This window comes from Sylvia atricapilla, chromosome 10 (genome assembly GCF_009819655.1).
Source record: "Sylvia atricapilla isolate bSylAtr1 chromosome 10, bSylAtr1.pri, whole genome shotgun sequence".
Lineage (NCBI taxonomy): Eukaryota > Metazoa > Chordata > Aves > Passeriformes > Sylviidae > Sylvia > Sylvia atricapilla.
The window spans coordinates 17,646,312-17,672,645 of NC_089149.1; the positions used below are offsets into that span (position 1 = coordinate 17,646,312).

At 47.8% G+C, this 26,334-nt stretch overlaps 1 protein-coding gene across 2 annotated transcripts; it reads left to right on the forward strand.

The window, feature by feature from the left end:
* Nucleotides 1–346: 346 nt before the first annotated feature.
* CLDN18 (claudin 18) lies at nt 347–17,233 on the forward strand. Of its 2 annotated transcripts, none has more exons than XM_066326163.1 (5): nt 347–574; nt 12,687–12,851; nt 14,332–14,437; nt 14,777–14,887; nt 15,711–17,233. In XM_066326163.1, the coding sequence occupies exons 1-5, from the start codon at nt 355–357 to the stop codon at nt 15,886–15,888; spliced, it is 780 nt and encodes a 259-aa protein (XP_066182260.1). In that variant the 5' UTR covers nt 347–354; the 3' UTR covers nt 15,889–17,233. The 2 variants fall into 2 exon arrangements, with proteins under 2 accessions (XP_066182260.1, XP_066182259.1); XM_066326162.1 differs by lacking the exon at nt 347–574 and adding an exon at nt 8,377–8,799.
* Nucleotides 17,234–26,334: the final 9,101 nt, after the last annotated feature.

Sequence of the window (26,334 nt, forward strand, 5' to 3'; positions counted from 1 at the left end):
GCTTTCCATAATTTTTTATGTTTCATCTGATTTTTGTGCTTGTTCTCCTGCAGTGCCCCAGCATTTCTGTGGAAGCTCTCCTGAGGAACCCGCTGGTCCTGCCTGGCTGTGCCGGCTGCACCTCTGCCTGGAGGGAGAAGGTAAACAGAGAGTGAGGTGGAACAAATGGCTCTTGGTACCGAGCAGGGAGATTATCTCACCGAAACAGATAAAGGCAAGGGGAGGTTGGCGTGGTGCACCTGGAGCTCTCTTGGCTGCTGGCGTGACGTTGGCAGTACCTCCAGCTAAAAGTCCCTGGTGCCCTGGCTGCCTGCCCCAGACCTGGTTTGTGGGAGCTTGTGCACGGCTGGCACCATGTCGGTGACAATCTGCCAGTCCATGGGCTTCGTGGTGTCTGCCCTGGGCATCGGGGGCATCATTGCCTCCACCTGCATGGACCAGTGGAGCACACAGGACCTGTACAACAACCCAGTGACGGCTGTATTCAACTACCAGGGCCTGTGGCGGACCTGTGTGCGGGAGAGCTCCGGCTTCACCGAGTGCCGCGGCTACTTCACCATCCTGGGGTTGCCAGGTAGGGCCTGACGGTGCCAGGGAAGGGGTGGGAGGGTGTGGGACACAATCTCTGTGTCAGCAGTGGATGATTTTCAGTGGGCAACCCAAATTTCTCTCAGCAGTGGGCCATTTTCAGTGGACCACCCAAATTTCTCTTAGCAGCAGGTGATTTTCAGTGGGCAACCCAAATTTCAGCCAAAAAGGACCTTGGGTGCTCACCCTGCTTGGAAAACAGGTGTTTGGAGATACCTCAAGGCAAACTCCCTCCTACATGGCCAAGCTGAGGTTTAGCAAAACTCATTACAGCCAACTATGCATCCTGAAGTATTGTTCAGGCTGCTCCATGGGGATATCTGTCCCCTGTGCCACGGGTGGCTCTGGCTCAGATTCCTGCCCTGGCTGTGTGGCTTCCCACCAGAAGCCACTAATAGTCTTGTCACTGGAGAAGATCCTTTCCTAAGAGGATATGTCACAGTTCAGCTCACTGTATTTCTATTTGGGCTAACACCACCAGGCTGGATTTCTCTCTAATTCTCCTTTGGTTCCAGTTTTTTTCTGCCACGGGAATCATTCCTGTCCTGGTTGTGCCCAGAGTATCTCAGGGTGCAAACAATTAGGTTACAACAGGATTATCTGGGGTTTCTTCTTGCCTTAATACAGTGAGAAAAAAGGCACTTAGACTCTTATACCCATCTGGCCTCTCTCCTTTGATACAGCCAGAATGGAGGGAAGAAGCCAATTATATCAGGAAATCACTGCAGAACTTGTGCAAAATGGCATTTCCAAAATACACAGAAAGGAGCATTTTGCACAAAAATTGCTTCTCTCAAGAGAAGGCACAAATCAAACCAGTATAACCGAGGGTGGCTGTGGTCTCAGACACCAGCTGGGGAGGTGTTTCATCCCCTGAGCTATGTTTCTGTGTTGCTCTTCTCTGGATCCTCATTTCCAGCTGGTGCCTAGCATTGGCTGTGCTGCAGCTTTCCCAGGCAGGTGCCAGGAATGTCCCTGAGCATCATCCTTTTGTTGGAACTGTGTCTTGGAATGTCCCTGCTTGGACTCTCAGGTACAGAGATGCATTTTCCTAGAAGGACATGAGTCTGATCCAAAGAAGGGTGTTTGTGCAGGGCTGGTATTTATACACTGCTCTCCCAGCCAGCAAAGCTGAGCAGCTTCACAAAGGAAAATTCAGGGAGCAAAGGGCAAGACAAGTTGGTAAAACTCACTGGGTTAATGGTTGGACTTGGTCTTAGAGGTCTTTTCCGTGCTGAATGATTTTAGAAAGACATTAAAATTACCATATGAAGAGTAAATTGAGGTGTAAAAATCAAGCCCTCCCCACACAGATGCTCCCACAAGACGCTGCAGTTCTTCCAGTTCTTGCAGTTCTTCCACAGTTCTTCTGCTCAAGAAGCTTAAAATCACAAAAACTATAAGTCTGTGAAAGAAACAATTGAACTTTTCACATGTTCAGCTTTGGCAACTACTCTAACTTTTGAAGAAATCAGAATACTTGAGATTTGGGGGTGGGGTGGGGAGGTGGGTTTGTTCTTTCAAAACACCTTCTCTGCTGACCTCACCCCTACAGCAAAAAGCAGAAAACTAGGGATGATTTTTTTTGCAATTCCAAAACCTCCAGAGTGGTGTCTGTCGGGTGGGCAATAATCTCCTAAAATGGGAATGTTGAAGGTAAGGATTTCCTGCATTAGCAGGATTTTTCTGCGTTTAGAGGGGCTGACGGAGACAGGTATGTCCATGGCCCTGCCCACAGCAGAGGGTGGAACAAGATGGTTCCTGAAATCCCTTCCAACCCAAACCATCCTGGGATTCTGTGCTTCCATGATTCCTCAGCTCCATCCCGTCAGCTCTGTGGATCCCTCCCAGCCACAGACAAAAAAGAGCAGCCTATCCTAAATATTGGGGTTTCTGATGAAGCCCTCATCTTAGAGCAGATTTCCCACTTGTGTTTGTCAGGTTTACTGTAATCCCCTACAAAAAGGGACATAAAAGAGCCTAAGGAATAAAGGACAACCATAAAAAATAAAGATTGTGGATGCCTGAGCCCCCCAAAGTTGCTGCCCTCACCTTCAGTTGTGTTGGGGAGATGGTGTGGGCTCAGTGTGAGGGAATATGAATATTTATGTGCTTTGTCCCAAATGATCCTTTTCATGACCAGTGCTATCAGCACTGCCCTACAAAACAAGGTGGAATTTTTCCTTTTCTTTTTAATGAACTGGGCTTGCTCTTCTGAAGTCACCCCCCTCCCTGTTCCCATTTTTCGTCCTGTTATGGATTGTCTGACACTTTCAGTCTCTGGAGACGCTGGAGCAAAGCCTCACGTCCCACTGCTGTGCTTTATGGATTGGCTCTGTCTTCCGAATCCAGCTGCTCCTGTGGGCATTTCTTCCCACCCACCACCAGCAAAGGTGTACCCCAATAAGAGTGGGGGAGAAATGATGCTAAAAATCTTATTATTAATTTGTTCAGATATTATTCAAGTGCACCATCCCCATGTTTATTTTAAGTGTGCGGCACCTTGATCTCCATGAAACCCCCCTCACAAACTACCCCAGAGTTAATGGTTTGTCAGCATTTCCATTATCAACCCCTATTTATTATCCTGACAATGGCAATTTATATTGGGAACAATAGTGCCAGAGTGAATAAAAATACTAGGACTCTGGCAAAGCAGCGAGGTGACCCGAGCACATCGAGGAAGTTTTGGGTTCCAAGGTTTTTTTCACCTCAATCCCTCGCTCCCAGAGCAAAGATTAAACTTGTCTTGCCCATCATCTATCTTCAATTTAGTTGGGAATTTTAATTTCAAATAGACTGGGGAAAAATCAAGATAATAGAAATGAGAAATTGCCCAGGCAGTTTATGGCTCTGGCTGCTCAGCTATAAACAGTCCCTCTCTGGTGAAATGTGGCACTGGAGGACTGGACCTATTTGTTCTGATTTTGCTTTCTCCTGTTATTTTTTGCTCCTTGCTTTGGCTTGAGATGGTCTGGAGGAGATAGTTGGAAACTGGGAACACAAATAAGGGATAAATAGCAAAAGCTGAGCTGGGCGAGGTTTCCCCTTGCGCGGAGATCATAAGGTGATTTCTGGTCAAAGCAGAATTTTGCAGTTTCTCCCAACTTTGTTAAACCACGATAGCATGGGCAGTGATTTCCCAAGTTTCTATCTTGGTGTCTTTTTTCCACACTTGTTCAGGGAGCCTTCTCCAGCAATTTTTCCAAGGACATTTCTCCCTCAGGTCCAAAGCTCTTTTTACCCCTTCAGAAGGGCTGAGATATCTCTCTGCTGTGGACCAAAGGTTGTTGGCTCAAAATGGGAGAAAAATTTCTTGCTTTTGCAATGGCAAACTTTGGCAGTCTGAGAGCAACTTGTTCAACTTCTCCAACTGATAAAAATGCCCAAGTTCTCAGAGTGCTCAGAGGGAAAAGAGCCCATGGGAATGCAATCATGACTGCCCAAATTCTCCATAAATTTCAGTTTGGCTGGTGCAGGGTAGCTGCAGTGCATAGATGTTTCCCAAGGAGAATTCATGTGTGGGAAGCATCAACATTGGCTTTTCTGGATTTTTCCTGTCTATATTGATGCTCTGAAAAAGTTTTATTTCATTTTGTACAACACACAGCCATTTTGTGGCAGAACCATAGCAAATAACCTGATTTTGGAGACAGGGCAGCCACTGGCCAAGACCACAGCTTCTCTGCTTCCTGGAACTGTTTCATGCCCAAAGTTTGTATGGACAGGAACTGCCAATTGCCATGTCATGATCCTCCACCAGTGATGGCCATGGCAAAGTCTTTTTCAAAGTCTGTTCACTGCTTGAAACCCTTTCACCCAACCAAGTCAGCTCTGAATTTTGAAACATCTGCAGGCAACTTCTATAACCTCCTTAAAGTCTTTTGAGGTCAAATTTTGGGTGCAGAAGGATTTAGGCGGCCCAGGCAGGCTGGAGTCTTGATATATCCTGCCAGGACATGTGTGAGGCTCTTATGGGTTTGCACTCACATGTGTAGCTGAGGGAGGTGTGGAGATGGGAAACAGGACAATGAGGGACCTTAAGAGAGATCTCAGGAACCCCAGTGACACTCAGGGTGGGAGGAGGTGGCAGGGACCTGGGTGCATGTGTCACATTTCTTGTTTCGTGCCTTTACCCCATGAAAGGATGAGAGACAAGGAAAAAAAAATCCCAAGAGATCTGGGATGAGGGCCAGAAGAGGAAGGAGCAAGGCTGTGGAGATTTCGGTCCAGGCTACAACTCATAGATGTGTAGGCAAGTTCAGCCTCATGCACCCTAGCTCTGCTGAGAGAGCTCAGAGCACCCTCTGGACCATCTCCAGTGGTGTGAATCTGAGCTGGCATGGGGTTCTTCCATGACCCATTTCCTCACTGAATTCCAGACAGGCCATTCAGCCCTGCTTGTTGTGCACCACACACTCATGGACCCTGAGGCGCTCCCGCCAACAGAGGGGTGTGAGGAGAAGGGTGGGTTTGCTTAGTCTGGGCCTGAGCAGGCTGGGCTGGCGTGAGCCACCAGCAGGGTGTGAGCTGTGTTTGCAAACTGGAGAGCAAACATGAGCTGGAGGTGATTTCTGTGGGAGAGGCAGCGATAACATTCAGGAGCTGCCTGGGCACAGGGACTAGTTTTGAGATAACGCAGAGTCAACGCCTGGAGAGATAAAGCAACTATGAGCTGGAATAAAGGGGCACAGGGGAGAGGCCACAAAGCCCCCTTCTTTTCCTCATTTGGGTAAACCACTGGAGTTGTCCCAAAGCTCAGTGGGAGCCCTGTTCTCTGCTCCTTGCTGAGCTGCAGCCTCACCATTCACCTTCCTTGAACACAGCTCAGCATTTCCACATGGACTGGGAAACCAAGCATTCAGCCACTGGAGACAATCCACAGATTGCTTGGAGAGAGATTCCCATCCTTCAGCCAATCCTGGCTGTGGTCATTTCCATGGGGTGACTGGAGATGAGCATCAGGTTGTGGTGAAGATGCTCAAACTTTCACAGCTTTCCTCTCATCCCACCCCTTCTTGGGTCCTGCTCTGAGCCAACAGTTCAGATTAAACTCCCAGGGGATCATTTGTTACATGGGAAAACAGGATTAATGTATTTTCCCTATCATGGGTAGCTCAGAAACAACCATTAAAAGTAAGCTTTAAATCCAAATATTTGAAAAAGGCAAAGGAAATGTGCTGGGGAAGGTTTAGGAAGGAAACAAGTTTAGATTTTGTCTCCAGAACTCTGCTTCAACCACCTGCTGAGGAAGGTGTGGGAGCTTTGAATGCCCACTCTTTCCAAGTATAACTCTTTTCTTGTCAGAGCAGAAGAAATGGCAGTGGGATGGCTGGAGGACACTTCAGCCAGTACTTTAAGGGGTGAGCAAACAGGAGCCCCCCAAACCACAGTAATTCTTCAAAGATGACAACATGTGGAGTGCTGAGCATGGCTGGGTGTTTAACTCCTAACTGAGGACTGCAGCATGACCATCAGCAGCAAAATTCCTTCCTCAGCTCCATTTTTGGGGAAAGCTTCAGTGGGGAGTGTCCAACCCTGTGTCGGTTTCGCATCTTTAGAGGCATGATTCCCTCTGGCCCTGCAAATCAAAGCCAGACTGGCTCTCCCAGACTTTCCTGCACACCTGGAGATTTTGATGATGCTTTTTGACTGTGCCACCATTGCTCTGGGGTTTTGATGTCTCTTAGTAAGGGCCATTATGAGAAACAGTCTCTCCATCCACAGGAGAAAATTCCATTCCCAGGGAAAGGTTATTGAGGTGACGAACTGGACATGGCCACATCCAGGGATGGCCCTCTTTCCAATAGGTGTCCTGGGGGGATCAACAGAGTGTGGGATGTGAAATACTGGAGAAAGAGAAGGAAAGGTCCCTGCTGGTCTCAAGAGCAGCTCCTGCTGCACGTGGTTGGAGCAAGCAGCCAGGTTGGAGGAAGGAGTGGTGTGTCCCTGCCCACTAAAGCAAATGTGGATATAGGGATGGAAGGGCCACCATCACTGGTATTCCTGCAGCCACCCAGATGTCCAATTGTGCAGAAAAATAATAATTTAAAAGGTGGCAGAGCTGTTTGGGGGGGAAAAAAGCTGGAAAAAATATGTTCACCCCTTTAAATCTCTCCCTTACCTTCCCTTTTCCTCCCGAGGGGTTATTTTTAGCTATGACCAGTTTATGGGTTCATTTCTCTGTGCACTGTTGCATACACTTGGGAATAGGGGTTCTGTCTCAAAGGAATATTGCTCCCTCTGACATGTTGTGATGAGGTTTACCCCAGAAAAAGGGATGTGGGCTCTCACCACTGGGTGGCCAGAAACAGAAAGGCAAGTCCTGGGGCATGGGAAGGACAGGAGTCATCCTGGAGAGCTGCTGAGGAACATCAGGGCTTGGATGAAACCAGATTTTCTAGACTGGGGCACAGTTCTGGCCGTGCACAGTTCTGCACAAGCAGTAAGATGGAGAACTGACATTTTAGCACTTTTTGTCCTGTCTTCCGGGTCTTTCTTATCCCTAGTTGTTGTCTCAGCTTCTAAGTCTTCTCCAGCCCTGATCTATCACAAATAATTATCCAAAAAGAGGAATTTTGGTCAGCATTCCCTGTCCTTCACAGAGGATGAGCAGTTCTTTACCACCTCTGGTTCTTGAGGGTTCCCTTCTATGGTTTTCGTTTACTTTATTACTTTTGCTGGCAACTTTGGATAGGTCAGAACTGACCCTTCCTGTGATATAAACTCACTAAAGTGAGTGAAAATGTTGACATTTGAACAGAACTGATGGAAGCAACGACATCTTGTGCCTGACCCAAGAGGGCTGTGATTGCCACGGGACATGGAATGCCCCAGCAGAACCCCACAAGCTGAGGGATGTCCTGGAGGGTTGTTCTCCAGAAGGCTGGAGCAATATTCAGGGTATAATAACCCCATTGTAGCTCCTCCATGGACACAAATCAGCCTTTCCTCTCTTCCTGGTGGCTTTCACATGGCTTCACATCCAGGTGCTGGTGCGGATGGTGCTTGTGGTAAGGGGAGTGTAAAGTAGAAATTTGTTTCTAGGTCAGAGCTGAAGCAAATCAGTTGGAGGAGGACACTGGATGAGAATGGATGAGTGTAAAGCCTGGAAAGTCCTTGTGCCTTGCTGACTTCATTGGCAGAGTGGCACAGTGGATTTATATTGCTCCCACAAACCCAGCACTGTGATAATGAATTTCCCACTTTTTACATCCCCCCATCCCTTTCCCAGGACCATCCGTCTGGTCAATATGGACAAACATCCTCTCAGAAAGGCCATTTCTCAGTGGTCTTTCCCTGCACTCTCCTCCCTCCCATGTGGGTTTCAGGGTGCCCTCGTGATGGCAGTGGGGATGTGGGTGGACAACAGGGTAGGAGGAGCTTTGCTGGATCAGTTTGGGGCTCTTGGCTTGGTGACCTGGGTTGTGCCATGGTCAGCATCTAATGGAAGCTCAGTGATGCCTGAGGACACTGCAAGGAGCAGCCACATCCCTGGGCTGGTGTCCCCACATCCTCTGACAGAGCCCTGTTTCCCATTGTGCCTTTTGTGCAGATGCCTCCATGGGAGCAGATGGTGTGGTGGCATCAGCAGAGGGGTGGCTCAGGTGCTGAATTCCCCTGGAGACATGGTCCTTGCCCTGTGCCAAGCAGGCAGGAGAGGCCCAGTGGGCAGCAAAGGGTTTCAGGGGGCTGGCCAAGCCCTAAGTGGGATGCCCAACACTGGGCAGAGCGTGGCTGCTTAAAGGTGGAAGGACAAGTACTCCTAAAGGACAAAAGCTCCTATCTCCAGCCCTGCCAGCACAAACCTCCTCAGCAGCGAGAGTGAAACTGGACTATCTTGCAAAAACACTTTGAGCAAACAGCCCTCAATGGAAAGCATCTGATAAGAGTAGCTGCAGTGCTGGTGGCTCAGGCAGGAGGACTCAGCTTCCCCAGTAGGACTGCGGCTCCCTCGGGGCCGTGTCACCTGTGCTCTCCGGGGACACACCATGTCCACCACCATCTGCCAGGTGATGGGATTCCTCGTGTCACTGCTGGGCGTTGGGGGGAGCATCATGGCCACAGCCATGGACACGTGGAGCATGCAGGACCTGTATGACAACCCGGTCACGGCTGTATTCCAGTACCAGGGGCTGTGGAGGAGCTGCGTGCGGCAGAGCTCCGGCTTCACCGAGTGCCGGCCGTACTTCACTATCCTTGGGCTGCCAGGTAGGGGCAAAAACACTCCAGGTGTCCTCCTGGAACTCTGCACAGTTTTAATCTAAAAGAAGGAGCAGGTATCTTAAAGCGCTTTGTGAGGAATAACATTTCCAGTGTTACGTTATGAGCATAAAAATAGGAGCATATTTGTTGCCAAAATAATTTTTGTGGTGGGGGTTATTGGCAGGGTTTACAACCTGGAGCATGTGTGTGGGATCTCTGGGAGAGCATCACGGGTTCAGCACCATTGCTGGCATTAACCAGCACAGCTCCACTGAGGTAAGGGAAGCAAGGATGTTTAACCCCCCAGGTGCTGTCTCTTGGAATGGAAACACAGGGAAAAGGGCTGTATGAAATTGCGTAGTGTTACAGGGTAGTGGAAATAATTGGAATGTACTGATTTTCCAAAGACAGGAGTGGAATTGGAGATATCGGCCTGTGAGAAGAGAGAGTAGGAAGGGCATGAAGGGGAAAGTTATGTTCAGTCATTCCCTATCACCTGGGCAGTGTTAGTGCCTACAGAAACAGAGTGCAGAGGTATACTGCTGTCCCGTTTACTTGCTCATGTTCCCAAAAGAGCTGTTTTTCCTACCGCAGTACATGGGAGGGTATTCCAGTGCTCCCAGCCCAGCACTAAATTTGGCCCTGGGAGCATTTCTCACTCCTGGTGCATGCTCACAAAAAGATCCAAGCAAGCACGGCTATGCACAGGCCTTTTGCAACTGTTGATCCAGGAATATGTGGGTTCCAGCCCTGTATCCTCAGGGATGTCCTCAAGTTTTGCTGAGAAACTGTGACTCTCCAAGTGGTGCCGTTGAATAAATGTGTCTTTGTGTACCCAGCTTTAGGATTGCCAGGTAAATTCTTTCCCTATTTGGAATTTCTCTGATACTAAGTCACCTCTCCCATGGGAATATTTATTTTAAAGATTAAAAATTAGATCTATCCATTTATCTCTACAAACTGTTGACCACTATATCTCTTCATAATGCTGTGGGCAGGTGATTGTGTTTTAAGTGAGCCATAAGGAAATGGGAACCATCACTTTGATGTAAATTTATCCCAATCAAGATTTTACTTTTTCAGTTATTTTAAAGCAATATGACAATAAAGAAACCTGCAAAGCACTCACAATTTCTGCTGTTAGAGATATCCTGTCAGAGTTTTCTTTATGAATCCATTTAATTTGATTAATTCCTTCAAACAATTAGAAAAAATGTCCCTGCTGGAATTTTCTTAACTTAAACACCAGCTAGAATTTACTTAATTTCCCTAAAATTTCTATATCCCATCAATCATTGCTGGTTATAAAGTCAGATTCAACCTTTCTATTATGTATTAGTTACAGAAATGCAGGTGATGGCCATTTGAATGACTTGAAGTTGTTTTACCTCGCTCATCTCTTACCACTCACATGGGGGAGGAAGACAACTATCCAGTTTCCCTTACCTCTGGAAAACAGGGGTGCAGGCTGTGGTTTCACATCACTGGCATTTATTTTGGTGGAGAAGCTATTTCTCTTGGTGCTTTTGCTATTCCCTTGTTATGGAACACTGGCCCTTGTACGGAAGCTGAGTTATCCTCCCTCACGCAAGAGGTGTGTGTTTAAGCCAGGTTTGTAATTCCAGGGCTGTTTGCTTCCCACTGCTCCCGATACCACTTTTCCACAGTCTCTCACTTTGTTTATCTAAGCACTTCCACTCCTTCCTCCAAGCAGAGGTCATTCACCTTTGGAAAAGCAGCTCTTTTCAGAGGACTTTCAATGGATGCCAAAACTCCCTTGAAACTGCAGCGCTGCCTTTCCAAACAGCTCCCACTTCAAGTCCTGTGAGCCAAGTGGAGACGTCTTCATGCCACAGCAGGCATGGGAGAACTTCCTTCTGCTTTCCACCTCTTGGTGGAGATGGTGCATAACTCAGTCTCATGGAGGCAGGAATGGCTGGTGATGGTTATCTGGCAATTTTTCTGCCATGTCCTGCTGTGCTTCTCTCCGCCCCCTTTCCAACAGTTTCTTTCAATGGAGATTCATGGCAGTGCTCCAGCAAAAGTGGAGCGTCCTTGGCTGCTTAGCTTGGCCCCACCTGCTTTGTCCTTCCATGGGCACTCAAGGCACTGGGAAGACCTCTCCTGAGAACAAACCTTTCTGTAGGATCTTTATTTGGGATGACTGCTTGACGGGTAGAAAACAACCCAGTGATGACACTGGTGAACCTGCAGGAAACACCCAGGAATGAAGTCTTGGGGACAAGGAGCTTCCATCATGACCCATAGTCTTGGATTATCAGCCTCTCCTGCCTGCCCTGAAACAAAGGCATTTGCAAAGAAACTTTGGTGGTTGTAAAGACAAACGAAGATTGAAATTTCCTCCTCTTTCTGCTTCCCATCAGGTGCTGCAGAACAACTTCCAAGGGCTGATAAGGCATATCCGCCATTCCCTGATGGATCATAGCTAATGAGCTGCTACCTGGGGGCTGATGAATGGGAGATTGAAAACCCCCGACTCATTAGCACTTGTTATCAACTGATAAGGGCAAATTGAGTCATAAGAGCTGAGGCAGTGGGAGAAAGTGGTGTATTCCCAGCCTGTGGAATGGCAGCCCGCCTGCTTCCGTGGGCACTGCGGTGCCAGCGCAGTTCTGCTCTGCCTCCTGACATCCCACAGGCCAGGAGAGCCACCCAGGCACCCAGCACCCTCCTGAGAAGGGTTTGTAGACCCTTTTCCCAACCTGTGCAAGGGCTCTGTGCTCTCCTGCAGCCTTGGGCACCGTGGTCACCCAGCAAAGGTGTGGCAGACAGCGCAGAGAAGCCTCTAGGGCTGTGGAATGTGTTTTCCACCTGTTTCACTCCATCATGAGCCCACTTTCTCTTCCCTGAAGAGGGGCAATCATGCTTGGGGAGCACCAAAGCCAGACCTAGGGCTATGGCCGGGCGTGGCAAGGAGAGGCTGCAAAGTGTCCCAGCCAAATCCAACCACCCTTGAAATTCCTCCCAGCACCTCCTCCAGGGCTCTGCCGCCTTCCGGTCTCTGCCAGGGACTTGTGCACAAGCAGGGTGGGGAAGTGTCTGGAAAAATAAAGGAATATGTGCCACCTCATTAGAGAATCACCTTGCTATTCATGTACTCTTTCCCCCACCACTTCTCCAGTTTTAAAGGTACAAATTTCCCTTTAATTTGCCTTCTACTTTTCTACTCCAACCAACAGGAGTCTGAAAGGTTTTTGGCTCCTTCAGGCCTCAGCTCCCATGGACATGACCCACCAGCATTCCCAGCCCATGGCATGCTGCTGAACAGATTCAGGATGGGGGTATTTGGATGTTTCATTCATGAACATGGACAGATTTATCCAGGACTGATGTTTCAAGTAACCCTGGGAACGCTATGGTGAGGCAGGTGCTTGCCAGAGCTTTGATGCTCTTTCCTGCTCACTGTGTAGTGTTTGTTGAGGTGATTTTCCTCTTTTCCATGTGCTTTACTGGAAAGTGGGAACATACAGACCTGCATTTTGATTCATGCAGTAGTTGGAAATATCTTTGACAGCTGGGTGGAGCTGTCTGCTTCCACTGGGGAGAAAAGAGCCCTTTCTCAAACACTGTGGTTCTGGAACAATCCATGCGTATCTCAGCTCCTCACCAACTCTTCTCCATGAATTTCACGACTGGCACTAATGAACATTTCTAGAAAAAAAAGCTGCCTAAACCATCAAACTATTTGGGAAGTTGGCCAAACAACCACACTTCCAGAGGTGCCCCAGATAATACAGAATACAGTGCCCATTTTCTTAGGTTTTCCTTTTTAATTTTTTTATTTTCAGACAGAGGCAATCTTTGAAAATCCCCCAGACTCTGACAAATCCCATTTCAGCCACACAGCAAGGCTCTTGCCTTTTGTTTTGCAGCAATGTTCCAGGCTGTGAGGGCCCTCATGATCGTGGGGATAGTCCTGGGAATCCTCGGCCTCCTTGTGTGCATTTTTGCTCTGAAATGCATCCGGATTGGGAGCATGGAGGACACTGCCAAAGCCAACATGACCCTGACCTCTGGCATCATGTTCATCATTGCTGGTAAGTGAGAACTGTTGCGTCTTCCATGTGGAAGGCTTTGCATTTCCCTGGAATTGAGGACTGGGCACGTTTTGGTGCATTTCTGAAGTTATTGGCATTGTCTTCCAGCCTGATTTCCTGTGGTCAAATGGTTTTTGCCCCTGATTAGGGAACAAAAAATCTCTGGAAACCAGAAGTTTGTATGGACAATATATGGAAGGGTGACAAAACATCCCACAGATGGAAAATGAAGTATATCTCTTGTTTTATATATGTTGTTGCCATATATTATTATAGCCTTTATTTGTACAGAATACTTTTTCTAGTTTCAGGCTTTATTCATAAGAATTTTAGGAAGATTCCCAGGGTTGTTGTAGCCTGGTTTGAAGGTGTAAAATACCTGCCTACAAGGCTGCAGGAATGCCCAGCTTCCTCAAAACTGCAATAGCTTAATACATCACTTACAGGTTTTCCTACATTATGTTTGAGATAAGACACAAATGAAATCTATGTCCTAAACAAAGAAAAGGAGAATATCCCTATTTAAAATGCATCAAATCCCAGTGCTTAACTTTTCTTTGGATATGAGACATTCAACACAACTTCAGAAATATAAGCTCTAAAGAGGAAACCACTTTCTGCCACATAGCTTTAATTTTGTATTTGACATCTATCATTTTAGAATCATGGAATGGGTTGGGATGAAAGTACCTTAAAAATCATCCAGTTTCCCCCCTGCCATGGGCAGGGACACTTTCCACTGGACCAGGGCTCCAAGCTCCATCCAACCTGGTCTTGGACACTGTGGAAGGAAGAAAAAAAGCAAAACTCTCATGTGAGAATTTTTGCCAAAAGTTCTGGGCTTCAGCTCTTCTGGACAACCCAGCTCCTATCTATCCTTGGTCCTTAAGGTCCATTCCAACCCAGACCAGTCTGTTATTCTATGTTCAAGTGAATTCCTCTGCTGAGGAAAACCAAATGTTGGCATTGCTGCCAGGATTGTCAGAGATGGCCATCCCAGACATCACCTCTTTGGGTAAATGGAAGAAGTTCCAATCTCCTGGGGATGATCTTTCACATCTGGTGATAAACAGGCTGTGAAACAAAGACATCTCCTCTTTCACATGACAAAGTGTGTGTTTTCCCATTTAAAAAATTCTGTCAGGGAATTTTTGGTCCATGTTTTTCACTGTAAAACAAATATTTAAAATGAACTACTGGGCATTCTGTACAATGATCTGTTTGTTAAACTCATTTGTGTGACAAAACACATCAGGAGAAAGATTGCTGCTAGTCTGACTTGGGAATGAGTTGTGTGACATTGGATGTTGGATTGTAAATGCGAGGAAAACCTGGATGAAATGATTGTGGGTCCTCCTTTGTCCTGAAGGCCACTAAGCAGTGTCTCACCCACCTTTCCAGAGGTGTGAGATGCTTTTCTGAGGCCCACGTTACTTCTTTCACTGTGTGGCTCTCAGCTTGTCCTTCTGTCCCTTCTCAGGCCTGTGTGCCATCACTGGAGTGTCCGTGTTTGCCAACATGCTGGTCACAAACTTCTGGATGTCCACCACCAACATGTTCCAGGGAATGCAGAATGTTCAGAACAGGTGGGTGCTCAGCTGCCTCTATGTGCTTCATGGTGGAAATCTCCCTCAGGGCTGCTGCTGAAGGATTGGCAAACTCTGGGGGTATGTTGGGATGGGGGTATGTTGGGATGGCTGCAGCACTTGGAAGATATTCTTAGGAGATAGACCCTCTTGTCTGGGCTGGAGACAAGCAAATGGGTGGGATATTTCTGTCCTTGCTGCTCAAGAATGAGAAAGGGAGGCCATTTGGGTTCAGACTGGACTTCTGGGGACTTCTGGGGACTTGTGGGTACAACTGTAGGGTCTGAGGGAGGATGGCAATGTTCTTGGCAGCCCTAATCAGCCATGCCTGTTTTGCAGGTACACCTTTGGCTCAGCCCTCTTTGTTGGATGGGTGGCAGGGGGCCTTGCCCTCGTGGGAGGCATCATGATGTGCCTTGCTTGTAAAGGGCTCATCCCAGAGGAATCCCGGTAAGCTGAGCTGGGTGGACATGGGAAGGTACTGCAGGAAACCTGGGTGGGTGTCGAGATGTCCCAGGATGCGTGGATGTGTAACACCTCTGTCATGATAGCCCTCATGATGATGGAGACACAGAGCCCTTTAGGTTGGAAAAGGCCTTTAGGATGAGAGGCCAGCCATTAATTCAGCGCTGCCAAGGCCACCACTGCCTGAAGTCCATGGTTAGTGAGTTGCCCTCTGTGGGTCCAAAGGGAGCATTTGCCCTCCCTCTCCCTGTGACTCACACACAAACAGAGAGAACATGAGAACCAACATCAAAATGTGACATTTGCTCTGTGCTGGTAGGTTCAGGCCTATGAATTGCAGATTGCACAGCAGATCATGAGCAGAGGTAGATTGAACCAGCTGAGCTGTGATTTACATGGAATTGTAGAATTCCAGAGTGGTTTGGGTTGGGAGGGCCCTAAAGCCCATCCCATTCCATCCCTGCCATGTGCAGGGCCACCTTCCATAGATCAGGTAGCTCCAAGCTGTGTCCAGCCTGGCCTGGAACCCTTCCAGGGATGGTGTAACATCACCAGGAATTTGTACTCCAACATAGCTGGTTATTGCAGGTGGGTCCATCACTCCACAAAGGATTTTTTTCCAAGGGAAAGAAAGTGTATGTTTATGAAAGAACCTGAAAGGGACTTGCAGGTTCCCATGATGGTGGGCTGAGCTCTCTGAGTGGCACAGCACCAAGTTCCCTAAAACCTGCCGTGAGCACAGGGTGAAACGTTGGGCAGTCACAGCCCTTCCAGAGGCTGATGTTCCTTCCTCTGGTGTCTCTTCCAGCTACAAAGCCGTGTCCTACAACGCCTCAGGCCGGAACATCTCCTACAGGACAGGGCCCTACAAGTCTGGCTTGGGGTATGAAGCTGACCCCAAGACCAGGAAGGGCGTGGGATATGAAGAAGCTCCTCGAAGTGAGGATGGGAGACGCTCATACCCCTCGAAGTACGACTACGTTTAGCAGACCTTCTGGCCTTGAGTTGTGCTATCAGATATTTTTTAACTTCACAAGCAAGAAGTGCAGCAAACTAAGCAGTCTGTGAATAGGATTTTGTTTTCTGGCAGGTTTTCTCTACTCTGAGGTTGCATCTTTTTTGTGAACATTGGTTTTACTCAACTGCCCATTAGTATTAACAGCACAGGAGGTCTGTGACCAAAGAGTTGCAGTGGTCTCAGAGTAGAACATTTTGCTCCTATTTTCTGTATAAACTGATATCTAGGAGCAGTGCCTTGTGCCCTTTCTTAATTGCTGACATAGTGAAAAATCCCCTTTGATAATTGCCGTGTATTTGAAGTAAATTCGGTTGTGTCCCCTTGGCTGTGCCCAAAGTAAACAGAGCCTGTGGTCAGGGCATTTTCCTCCCTGGTGACTTCTCTACCCAGTCCCACCTTTGCTTTGCTGGTTGTACTCCAGCACTGATCTACTCTAATATTTAATCTGATCTCTGTTACTTAGACATTTGCTGGAGCCTGTGATAGCAAAGTGTATTTATTTCTTTGGATCTCTGCAGGGAATGTGCATAATCCATTGTTATTCCTGCACTAATAACTCCCAGCCTCTGTGTGCCACCAGCATTCCCGCAGATGTCATCTTTAATGGAGCCAGGAGAATTTCTCATTTAGAATTAATTACGGTTACCTTTGGAGCAGGACTCCCAGGGAGCATTAGATGTGTAACTCCACACCCACATCAGGACTTCCCCGTGGTAATTCTCCCTCCAATGATGGGAAGATAACTCCATGGTGGAACGTTGCCTCCTCCAGCCAATCCATCAGAGTGGCACTTTATTTGAAGGTGGAAGAGGGAGACAGAACTTTTGTGGGAAGAGAGAGAGCTGTGAGCTCTTAGCAGGTCCTCCCATCTGGCTCCAGAGCACATCCTAAAAAAGCTCTACACAATGCCTATGAATAGGAGAAAGGGATAAGTTAGAGAGAAAAAAGGGGTCCAGACCCTCCAAAATAACCATTTTAATGGCATCTGCAGTGGGCTGGAGCACCACTCCTCAGGATTGCAAGTTCTCTGAAGGAATTCAGTTCAGGCAAAATTGTTTTGGTGAAATGCTGGTATTCCCTGAGTGTTCGATTTCTTGGAGGGATCAGAATCTACAGCTGAATATTCCTGCAGAGTTAAACCTTTGGAAAGTCAAGTTAGCACCAGCTGAGCTGGCATCTCTGGTGGCTGCTGGCATTAGAGGGGGCAGGCTGTGCTCCCAGTGAGCACAAACTGCATCCTCCTCCTCCCCACGTCCATCACTGCTCCATAAACCTCAGTTTCCATAACCCTGAGCTCTCTACCAGCTCTCCATAGCCACCAGCTCTACACCACCACACGGAGGCAAATCCCCAGCACAGGTCCAGGAGATCCTGGGGAAGGTCAACAAGAGGAGGAGGGAACACCTAGCAGGTGGCAGGAGGAAACAACCACCATGCAGAGGGGTGGGAAGAGCTTCCAGCCAAGAGCGGCTCAGGCTGGATGTTGGCCACTTGGGATAGATCACTGTGGGATGTCAGTTCTGACCCTCCCTTTTTTTCAGCAAAGAACTTAAGGACTTGTTTTTAAAGAAGAATTTATTTTACAGAGGTAGATCCTGTTCTGTTTTAAAAGCATTGCTACTCTTTTCCATGGTTTGTATCTCTCAGTATAAACTTAGATTTTCTGCTTTTTTAGTTTTGTTGTTTTTGCCTGCTGGATTTTTTTGCTTGTCTGTTTTGTTGGTTGTTGTTTTCTTTTTTTCTTTTTTTACAGTAATATTAATAAAAGAGAATGTCTTAAAGACCAGAATTACAGTTCCCAGTTGTTCTATTCCTGTCAAAATCATCAGCTCCAACCTTCCTGCTCAGCCAAAGCCCCCTAGCTTGTGTTCTACATGTTCTTGGGAGGACTACGCACACAGATGGGTGGTTGAGGGAAAAAAGAAAAGATCTGGGTGTTTTATTTACTTAGTAAGATATAAGGAGTCACATGATGAGAGAAAACATCAGAAAATAAGATTAATAATTTTTGGGGGACCCCAAATCAGTGATTTGATGAAGTCAGAGATCCTTGGTGGGACCCTGAGCTTGCTGAGGAGTAGAGTGCAGCAAGTTTCAGGTTAGAGATTAAACACTTCTGAACACTTCATTGTTCTTAGGAGGGCAGAAAAATTATGGGCATGTTCTCAGCCTCCACTGGAAAGGGGCTGAAAAGCCCAGGAATGTTTAATTTAGATAGGAAACACATAAGTGGTGCTGAGGGAAAGGTACATACAGGAATGAGAAAGGCAGGAAAACACCCAGAAAAATTCAAAATGCAGGTTTACGACTGAGTTAGAACTAAAAAAATTCCTGAGGAAACAGCTTTGAAAGTTACATTTTATTTTTCTGCTACACAAATGCTGTGACAAAGTCCCTGAGCCGGCTATCTCTCGGTCACACTTTGATGTCTGCAGGCATGTAGATGACAAGATTAGGGGCAGGAATCTTCTGGGGAGCTGAGAGAGAGCTGTATCCAGGAATTCCTGCCCTCACTGGGTGCCTAATCTTCCAGCATCAGTTTTCATTTCCTTGCCACGGCCGAAAACTCGCAGGATGAAATATTTTAATGCAGTGAACTACACTGAATAAAATCCCATTCTGGAGCAGAGAATCATTTATTTATGAGCCTGGCTGTGGCGTAACTACACCTGGTGTCGCAGCTGCTCCTGTGTTTGTGGCCCTAAGGGACTTTATCTTGTGTTTGATGCCACGGAGGGTGGGGAACAGCATTGTTGGGAATGACAGCACCAGGAGAATTCACACCCACATCCATGGAACTGCAGGGAGGACTCAGGGTTTGGACTTGGAGCTGCTGGAGAGAGTCCATAGGAGGCACCAGGGTGATCAGAGTGATGGAACAGCCCTGCTGGGAGGAAAGGCTGGGAGAGCTGGGATTGCTCAGCCTGGAGAAGGGACCAGAGGTGATGAAAAGACCTCATTGTGGCCTTGCAGTGCCTGAAAGAGCCAACAGGAAACATGGGGAGAGGTTGTTTGCAATGGGCTGGAGTGACAGGACAAGGGGGAATGACTTCAGATGGGAAGAGGGGAGATTTAGGTTGGACATATAGAATAAGTTCTTGGCTGTGAGGGAGGTGAGGCCCTGGCACAGCTGCCCAGAGAAGCTATGGCTGCCGCATCCCTGGAAGTGTCCAAGGCCAGGTTGGATGGGGTTTGGAGTGATCTGGGATAGTGGGAGGTGTCCCTGCCCATGGCAGGGGGTAGAACTGGATGAATCTTAAGGTCCCTTCCAACCCAAACCATTCCATGATTCCATGATTCCTTGTCCAAGACAAGGAATCATGGAATGGTTTGGGTAAGAAGTATCCCAAGTAGCCCAGCCCTAAGCCAGCAAGATAAGGAAGATACAAGGAAGTATTCCAGACCAAGTATCCCTTTTTCAGCTAAGCTGATGTCTCCTCTAAGCCCTGAAGCAAAATTATCTGCTTGAGAAATCTCTGGGTCTTTACTGAGGCCAAAGTTCCATTTTCCTCTGCAGCCCAGCAGGCTAAAAAATAAAAAATAAAATTGTGATACCCTAATTATTTTTTGGACTTAGAGATCCAGAAGCACACTGAGGGTGACCCAGTGTCTTGGTGACAGCTCCAAGGGCTGTTGTGTGAAGGACACAAACCCCTGAGCCACGTCCTCAGCCCCCAGTGCACAGGGAAGGGGGACACTTGCCCAGGGGCTGCCTGGGGACCATCCTGGGGCCACTCATCCCAAACACAACCTCTGCCCCCACACCATGCATTGCAGGGGAACGCTTCACCCTCAAGCATGTGAATTTAGGCCCTGAGATCCATGGCACGGGGCCTGAGCTGCTGGAAGGAGCAGCATGTGTGGGGCACACAGTGCTGGACCAAACCCATCCTGCCTGTGGGCTGGGAGGAGCAGTTCCAGATTTGCTGGGCTGAATTGGGCTGGCTGGTTTGACCGGTTGCACAACAGCAAGGAGGTTTGGGCCTCTGGAGTTGCTTGGCTGAGTAAATCCTGGAAAAAAACAGATCCCAGAGACTGCAGAACATGTGGCCCTGTGAGCAAATCCAGTGTTTCCAGCTGCTGTTCCTGGTGAGGGAGGGAAGACTATCCCCTCCCCCCTTTTATTTTGCCTTATTGACCATCAACTGCAAGGGATGGGTTTGGTAGCATTTGTAGAACCAAGGGAGACAGGTCAGGGAACTCATGAACAGTTTGTTGGGGTTTTGTTTCCGTAAATTTGATCATCCTCTGAAAAATGCATTTCCCATTCAAAGCAGCTAATTAAATGTAGGCAAAATAAATTTAGGCTTGTCTAATAAAGCCAAGCCTGCAAAGGCTGGGTGCATTATCTGGCAACTCTGAACAAGTTCTTCCCAAGCCCCTGCAACATCTGGAATGTGTGAGAGCACGCTGGATTTGCATGAAGTTTGACCAAGAGACAAACTGGACCTACAAATTGGACTAGGAGATAAGAACTCTCCTGAAATCTATATGCAATTAAAAGCCCAATCTTCGACAAGGTTATTGCTTTTATGGAGTTGAACAGAGATGAATGAGTCTATGGATTAATGGCATTAAGATTTATGACATTGTGCTTGCCCCAAATATGATGGGAGAATAGCTCTCTGGGTGAGATATTCCAGCTGAATAAATTTGATAGGATTTTCATTTTCCTTCATTATTTTTTCCAGCTTTGGGAGACCTGTGCTGCATTCAGAGCTTGTTAGTGCTGTGGGTTGGATATTTACTGATATTCCCTTGTATATTCATGATTTATAAAAGTGTTACCAGTAACAAGAGCCCACGAAGAAAAAGTCATTGGGAAAAACAAACTCCACAAACCTACTGATTCGTGTGATTTCTTGTTCATTTAATTGGTCATTTAATAGGTCTTTATCTTGCTGGCTTTGGGCTTGTTTTTACCATTCCCAGAGACTCCAGAGAGGATAAAGCCAAAGGAGTCACTTCTGGCAGGGGTAATGAGGTGTCAGCAGTTGTTGGAGACTGTGGAAAACCCTCTGTGGTGTACTGAACTAAATGGTGAAAAAATTAGGAGGAGGCAAGTAAAAAGCTGTGGAAATTTAAGGAGAGCAGTTTAGATGAGATGGAGTTACCCACCCAGGACAGGGCAGAGGGGTGACAGCTGAGGGAAAACCATGGCCAGGGAAAACCAGGGAGGTGCAACAGGCCCTACTCCTCCAAATCCCAGCAGGATGCAAAGACTGCATCATCCATCACTTAACAAAACTTTGGGAGTTGTTTTAAGCCAGGTTGGAGAGGGCTTGGAGCAACCTGGTCCAGAGGAAAATATCCCTGGGGGTGGAAGAAGATGGGCTTTAAGTACCTTTCCAAACCATGCTGGGATTTTCTGCCTTTGAGGCAAAGCCTCTGGGGATTGAGCAGCAAGGACAGGGACCTGTTTTCCAGTCTCTGGACTGAGCCTGACCCACTCCCCTGCACCACCTGCAAGCCCCAGGCTGGCAGGGCACAGCAACAGCAGGGATTTGATCCCAGCTTCCTGTGGAACACGCTGCCTCAAGATGCCCAGTGTGGAACAAAGCCTCTTTTTTCCACATCTCAACTCCCTCAGTGGTCAGGGTACAAGTGTCGCCTTTCTCTTGGCACAAGGTTCTCAGCTATTTCTGGATTTTCCCAAACTTAGAAGTTTGCCCCCTACTTTTCCACCACCACTTGGACTTGGTGTTTGAAACTCACCAAAAGCACCTCAGGCAGGAAAACTGCTGGGAAAACCAACAGAAAAGTGCTTCTTGCACTTACTGGCAGCTGAAAGAACAGGCACCTGCCTTGGCACCAGGTTTGCCACGTCGTGGAGGCAGAGCAGCTCCTGCCTTCTGCCTGTTTGCTCTTTGGGGCAGCAATTCATTTTCCCATTAGTTTTGGATGGCGACAGCTCCAGTGCCCAGCCCAGGTTTCCTGTCACCTCCTCCACAGAACAAATTCTCACTGCTGCTTGTAACTTTTTACAGGTAAAAAGGGGATTTTCTGCTTATTCATGAACAGTTGTGCAGAATTCTTGGCGTTTTTTTCAGAGGAATGAAGTTTGTTCCCTGACGCTGTTGTACACTACAATGACACAGACTCCCACTTTAGAAGGTGGAAAATGATTTTTTTTTTTATTTTTTGGGATGTGTCTTTTTTATAATACTATTTTATACAGACCAATTCGGTTGGTGAAACAAAGACAAACTTCTTCAATCACATTGGTCAGACCAGAGGGACGTGAAGAAGAAGTCCCTCCTAGGGAAAAGAATGGAAACAAAGCACAGTTTACAAAAACACTTCTCCAAAAACACAGAAAATTTCCTGGGGAAAGAATTTCGGAAAACCAAAATATCTCAGGCACAAACCAGGGCTACAGTTCCCCTTGTTCTGCTCAGCCACACTTGGGTGTGTCCTGCTCCCTAATATAAAAACCTGCCTGGAAATGTGGGGAAAAGGGAGGGATAAGAGTCTGAACCAGAAGCGGAGTGGGTTGGAAAAGAGAAGAGGAATGAAGTGCCAGTTTTCTTGCTATGTCTTCCCAAATTTCATCCTTAGCTGAGACAAATATCATAAATGCACTGCTAGAAATGCCCAGAATACAGACAGAATTAGGAAAATAAACTGAATTTACACAGATGAGCTCTTGAAGGGGTCAAGCTGACGTCCACAGTGCAAAGAGTCATCCTTGGGGTTGTATTTCCCACTGATTTCAGACGGAAAGGAGGGAGCACACAGCGGCTGTGGCTGGATTCTCTATCCAAGTGAATTCAGGCCAGGTTCCTCCTGCAGCAGAAAATGAGGCTTTTCCCATCACCTTCTGGAGCTTTAACAGAGGGGAGAGGGAGGAAAGAGGAGAAGGAGGAAAATGAGGACAAGCAAAGCTGCTAAAGCATCCAGAGGCCACACAAGAGTGTGTCCAGTGTGGAGAGCTGCCCCCAGCCTGTGCGATGCCCCATCCCACGGGAAGGGGGTCGTGCCTATCCCCTAAGGATATCCAGAGAGAGCTGCTGAGGCTCCAGAGCTCCTGGCACTACGAGCCCCTGGTAATGCTCACGGGTGTGATGAAGGGAGAGGAGAAATCACACCTAGGAAATGTCATTTACCCTCCTCGGTGACTGACCAGGCAGGTCCTAAACCCTGGGAGAGCCCCAGCGTTGGGGTTTTCCCAAAAGGAGAGGCCAGGAGCAGCCCTGGGGCTGCTGCTGCTCGTTCCTGGTCCTGTAGCACCATCCAGTGGCTGCTGAAAGAGCGCTGTCACTTCCCTGTCCCCACCATGTGTCCCCTCCCCGGCATCCCTGATCCACAGGGAAGGGCTCCAGGTCACTGCTGCCAGATTTGGAGAGAATCTAAAAGGCAATTCCAAAAATTAGAGCCAAGAGGGCCAAACACTATCGTTGCACCAGGACACCACACAGGAGAGCACTCCTCTTGTTCCACGGCCTGAAAATAGTCTCCAAATCCTCATTTTTATTTTGAATTTGCCAGACGAAGGCCTGGAGTTTAATTTTTATTGCAATAAGGAAAAATAAATCTTCCCAGTGTTTGTGCAAGGCCTTCCTCAGGTAAAATCTTTGTAAATTTTTTTCTGTGTAAGAAGCAATTTAATTCTGACTGCCACCACTGTAATTTGGGTTGTATTAAATCCTCTTTTAGTAATTCCATTATTTCATCATTACATCACTCCAGTTATCTCTAGATTTGTTCCAGAGAGCTTTTCCCAGGTTGATTCTGTGGCAGTTACTGGTTTGCTTCCAATTATGTGAATAACAATTTTTTCTCTCTACCCCCAAAAATGTGAATGGGCAAACATTAAGGAAAGGACAGATGCGTGCAGCAGGATGAAGGGAAACATCTGCTGCTGTAGGTTTGAATTCTGTGTGCCCAAACTCTTCCCTGTGGCCCTGCTGATGGGCAGGAGCTGGGGAGAAAGTATCACATGACTTTTCTTTGTATTATTTTACAAAAGCACCCCTGTGGATTTGTATGGGATGCCTGGAGTTTCTTGGCTGGTTTTGGGTCTTGCTGAGCTCACACAGTGGGCAGAGTTTCCCCCACTGGGTGATCTCTGTGTATCCAGGGGTTTTTCCAGGACCACTGTGGATGTGGCTGTGATCCAGTCCCACGTTCCCCAAGGGCAGGTCCATGACATCCACTGACCACACACACCTGGCTGCTGTGATGCCTTAAGTTTGAGCTTTCATGTTTTTCACATTCTGTGCTGCCCTGAGTGCAGTTCTGAGCCTCACAGTCAGTGTCACTCAGCTCTGCACAGAGCAAGGACACAAACCAAATTCTTTTCCTGCTGAAGATCAAGGACAACCTTTACAAGTTTTCAGGCCCAAAAGCACAAACAAGGGTGGCCTGAAGAGAGAAAACAAGAAGGATGAGACTTCATAATCTGAAGCTGTAATTGTCCAATTATACCCCAATATGCAAATGGACTAAAACTTATAAAAGTGTGAGACCTCGTTACCAGGTGTCCATTTTGTGACCATTTTGGGTCCACCTTGGGTGCAGCCCTGGCCAGGCTCTTGTCCTGCCCCAGGTGCATCCTAAACGCCTTTCAATAAATATCTGCTTTATTCTCCAGCTCTGTCCAGTCTCTGTTCCAGGTCAGCCTTCCCAAGGCATCAGCTGGAGTCTCCAACAATGCCCACTTGTGCCTTGTCTGTGTTTGCTATTGCTTTGCCTGAGCTTAAAACCTTCCCCTGAGCTTAAAACCTCTCCTTGAGTCTAAATCCTACTCCTCTTGCTCCTGGAGCAAACAACTTAGTTCTCTTCTTCACCTACTCTTGAGCTCCTCTTCTTCTCTGCTGCCACCTCATTCTCAGCCTAAGTTCTTCCTTATCCACATTTCTGCACAGTTTCTCCAAGTTCTTGTTTTATGCATATATTTTATTTTTTATATATATTTTATGCTTCCAAATCTCAAGACAATTTCTTCACCCCCTTGCCAAGGCTTTGGGAAGGGAATAAGGAGTGAAACTACAGTGGGAAATTCCATGTTTGTCTCCAGTCCCACACAGTGGGTACAAGCCCCCAGGTTGCTTTGATTTCTTGTTTTAGTTATCCCATACGGGCAGGGAGTCCCCAGGAAAGTCCTTTTCCAAGCAAACCCTTCTGGGGTGTCATATCACCCACCACTTGAGAACTTCCAAAAGTGTTTGGGCAGCACTTGGAATACTCAGGGCCAGGGCATTGCCTGGAGCCCAAGAGTATCTGATAGGACTCACTTCCACCATGGGATGAGTCCTCAGTGGGGCTTTGGAGGTCTGGAGGGGGCTCCAGGGAGTGCCATGAGGGCTGTGGGGCAGACTCTGCTCCAAGGAGCAGCTCTGGGGATCAGCAAGGATTCAGCTCTCCTGCAGCTGGTGTCCTCCTGGGCTGTGACCCTCCCAGGGATCGGGGGGGATTTGGTATTTGAGCTGGGAGAGAGTCAGGAAATCCTTATGTCCTGCTGGGCCTGTGGGCCCACAAGACATGGGTTTATGTAGGAAAAGGGGGTAAAAAGGGATTTGAAGCACTCCCAGATCTGTATTTAACTCTGCTTGGGTTTTGGGAGCAGTCAGTGGTTTTTTTCTGAGTATTGCAGGTCAGCCCACATGGGATCAATTTTCAGAGAGCAATTGCAGAGATTGCAGCACCTCAAATGTCCTTTTCTGGGGCATTTCTGGGGGCATTTCTGGGGCATTGCCCCCTGGGTCAGGGCACAGCCTCCCATGGCCAAGGATACAGGTCTCCCAGCCCATGTGTTTAGAGGACACACTGTCCCCTCTCTTGGGCCTGCTTTTCCCAGCCCTGCTGGGCCAGCTCATCCCTCAAGTGGAGGAGGGCAGGGAATTTGTCATCCTTGGGCTGCTGCTGATGCCTCACCAGAGCCTGGAGCCTCCTGCAGGTCTAGGTAGAGATTCTCTTCACAACCTGAGGCAGAAGAACCTGGCATTGGCCTCCCCCTGGACGAGGCACAAGCCCTCAGCAGCACCATCACATCTCTCAGAGCATCCTTGGAGCTCCAAGCCCTGTCCAAATCCCAGGGAATATCCCTGGCACCCATCATTTCCCAGCTATACACAACCCAAGATACAGCCCATGTCTGCTCTAGGGAACGGCTGCTGAAGAGACAATTTCGGGAATTTTCAAGCTATTGAGGTATGTGCAGTATTTTGTCTTGGCAGGGATTTTACAGCTCGAGGGGCTTTTGTGATGAGGAACGTCCTGGGGACGTAAACCACGAGAAGTGCAGGGGGTGGGGACGTGGGTCTGGCTTTGGGCTGCCTCCTACACCCCCTCAGCATTCCCAAATAATGTGCCAGGGAAAGGGGGTTGTGTCATTGATAGGGACAGGAAAGGACAAAGCAGGCAGCAGGAGGTCAAGCAGGAAAGCGCTCTATTTACTCTGACTCCATATATA

Bases quoted from the DNA above. Each gene is read 5' to 3' on its own strand.
- CLDN18 (XM_066326163.1), top strand. From the start codon at position 355: ATGTCGGTGACAATCTGCCAGTCCATGGGCTTCGTGGTGTCTGCCCTG. The intron at 12,852-14,331 runs GTAAGTGAGAAC...GTCCCTTCTCAG, and splicing joins CATCATGTTCATCATTGCTG to GCCTGTGTGCCATCACTGGA. The intron at 14,438-14,776 runs GTGGGTGCTCAG...CCTGTTTTGCAG, and splicing joins ATGCAGAATGTTCAGAACAG to GTACACCTTTGGCTCAGCCC.